This window comes from Salvia splendens, chromosome 2 (assembly GCF_004379255.2).
Source record: "Salvia splendens isolate huo1 chromosome 2, SspV2, whole genome shotgun sequence".
Lineage (NCBI taxonomy): Eukaryota > Viridiplantae > Streptophyta > Magnoliopsida > Lamiales > Lamiaceae > Salvia > Salvia splendens.
The window spans coordinates 12,882,118-12,884,638 of NC_056033.1; the positions used below are offsets into that span (position 1 = coordinate 12,882,118).

At 40.3% G+C, this 2,521-nt stretch overlaps 1 protein-coding gene across 1 annotated transcript; it reads left to right on the plus strand.

Moving 5' to 3' along the window:
• LOC121788729 lies at nucleotides 1-2,521 on the plus strand. The gene is made up of 5 exons (XM_042187348.1): nucleotides 1-348; nucleotides 458-564; nucleotides 1,134-1,638; nucleotides 1,927-2,045; nucleotides 2,122-2,521. The coding sequence occupies exons 1-5, from the start codon at nucleotides 97-99 to the stop codon at nucleotides 2,318-2,320; spliced, it is 1,182 nt and encodes a 393-aa protein (XP_042043282.1). The 5' UTR covers nucleotides 1-96; the 3' UTR covers nucleotides 2,321-2,521.

The window sequence follows — 2,521 nt, forward strand, 5'->3', positions numbered from 1 at the left end:
CCTATTAAACTTACCTAAACACTCTAAAAGCTGGACACTTGTAAGCATAAATTCAGTCCGAGCTGCATACTGCCGCCTTTCGAACCCAAGTTGAAAATGGGAAAACACGGGAAGAAGCAAAGCGCCAATCACCGCCGAGGGAAAAAATCATCCTACCTTCTTGAAGACAATGAAGAGGGAGCGATTAATGATTACCCGTTAAACCCTCCTTCCGCTCTCTCCGATTCCGACCCAGAATCGCAGGAAGAAGAAGAGGATAATCAAGAAAATGATGAGGGTTCGGAGATAAGTGCAGAGATCGACAGTGGGCTGCCCTCAAAATTCTCTCTTTATCAACAGTCCGTACAGGTGAGCTTTTGCAAGCCTTTTCCCTTTAAAGCAGAGCTTGCTTTCTATAAATATATTGTCTTAGTGAATCTTGTATTAGATGGAATCATATGTGTTGCTCGAATTGCAGTCGCCAAAAGGGGATATAAGCTATCTGCAGAAGTTCTTTTTGATGTATGTGGGTGGGAGGGCGCCCCTCCATTTACAAGAAGACTTTTGTGGCACTGCTCTTTTGAGGTATATAAATCTTGCTTTTCTTGGTAATTGATTTGTGTGTGGAAAAATTGTTTTGTTCAATGTGTTGTGTGATGTGATAGATATGAAGGGTGTTTGACCATGAAATGGAATGAATTACTTAATTGTTGCCAAGTTTGTAACAGTACAATGCATTGCATTATATTCGGTTTGGCATTGTTCTCGAGTAGATGATCTGACTGGTGTCAATCTAACCATCTAAGATGGTTTCATGTCTACTTGTAAATTTGGTAATTTTGTTTCCGGTCATGCATACATGATGTGATCGTGTTATTGTTGTAGCTACTATAACAGAGAAGCATTGCTGTATGTAAGGAAGTGCTAACTCGTATTACTGCTGTTATTATCTAATAAGCCATTCACTTGTTGTTAATTCATGTAGTTTTGTTGCCTCCAAATTGGCTTTCTATCAACCAGTGTAACAATCTGTTAATTTAGGAAGTTTTTCATGCTTCTCATTTATTTGGTTTGGTAGCACTTGTTTTTAATATAAGCTTGTCACGTGTGTCCGCAAAAAGGATTTAATCCTTCGTATCTTATGCATTTGCCAGCATAGAATGGCTTCATGGTGATGCTAGAAGAACTGCTGTAGGCTTAGATTTAGACGTTGAGGCACTGGACTGGTGTCTGGAGAACAATGTCAACAGAATTGGGCCTGATATTCGCTCCAGAATATCCCTGTTTCACGGAAATGTCTTGCAACCTCTCAAATCAAAATTGGTTAACTTTAGCCCTGATGAGATTTTGCAGAAAATGACTTTGGAAGATAATGAAGGTGAGTCAGTGGACGGCACAGCGAGTTCTTGTCTAGAGGAGAGCGCTAACGCCGTCCAAGAGGCCAAGTCCTTAAACGATGTTCAATTGCCTCCCAGAGACATAGTGTGTGCTTTTAACTACAGTTGCTGCTGCCTGCACAGTCGTAAAGAGCTGATTTTGTACTTCAAGCATGCACACAATACCCTCAGCCGGAAAGGTGGTATATTTGTCATGGATTTATACGGAGGCACATCTTCAGAGGGTGCGCTACGGCTTCAGAGGAGATTTCCAAATTTTACAGTAAGTCATTCCCAATCCTTAAAAACTCTTATGATTATTCTAGAAGCATGAAGTGGTATATTGAGTTCTGCTTATAGAAAAGACTTAAAACAGACTCACATAATTATGAGGCTCCATAAAGAACATAGCATGAAAAATGTTATGTTTGTGATCTGTTTATCATAGTCTCATCGGACTTATTTCACCCAATTCAGGTATCCCCATCTCTTGGAACTGGTTTATGCTAAAATAGGCCGAACATATCACCAGAATCATTATTCTTATCACCCCGTATCATGTCTTTTACAGTATGTCTGGGAGCAAGCGGAATTCGACATAATTCAAAGGAAAACAAGAATCAGTCTACATTATAACCTCCACAAGCAGCAAAGGAAGATTCGGCATGCATTTAGCTACAGCTGGAGACTGTAAGCTCGGTTCTATCCAGTTAATGAGGTTAAAAATAGCACATGCTGTCATTGTTGAACTCTATACTTTTTCTAGATGGTCGTTGCCAGAAGTGAAAGATTGCTTGCAAGAGGCCGGATTCCGCTCAGTTCACTTTTGGATACGTAGTATGCCTGACAGCGGACAAATTAGGCGCACGGATGGGTTCTCAGCCGGACGAGATATAAAGTACGAAGAGGCTACGAGCTTCCAGCAACAGGATTCTTGGAACGCTTATGTTGTCGCTGTTGCATAGCCCGTAAGCAAGTAAGTACGTTCTTGCTTGTTTGGGTCACTTGAAGATGGAGAAAGACATGGTCATGATTTTGGTTATTTAATTTCTTTATTTGCATTTTTATGCAACAGACTATTGTCGAAATAACATAATGCAATTGGAACTACGGAGTATTATAAAATCATGTCAACACAACGTAAACCGGTTGACATTCCTTTGATA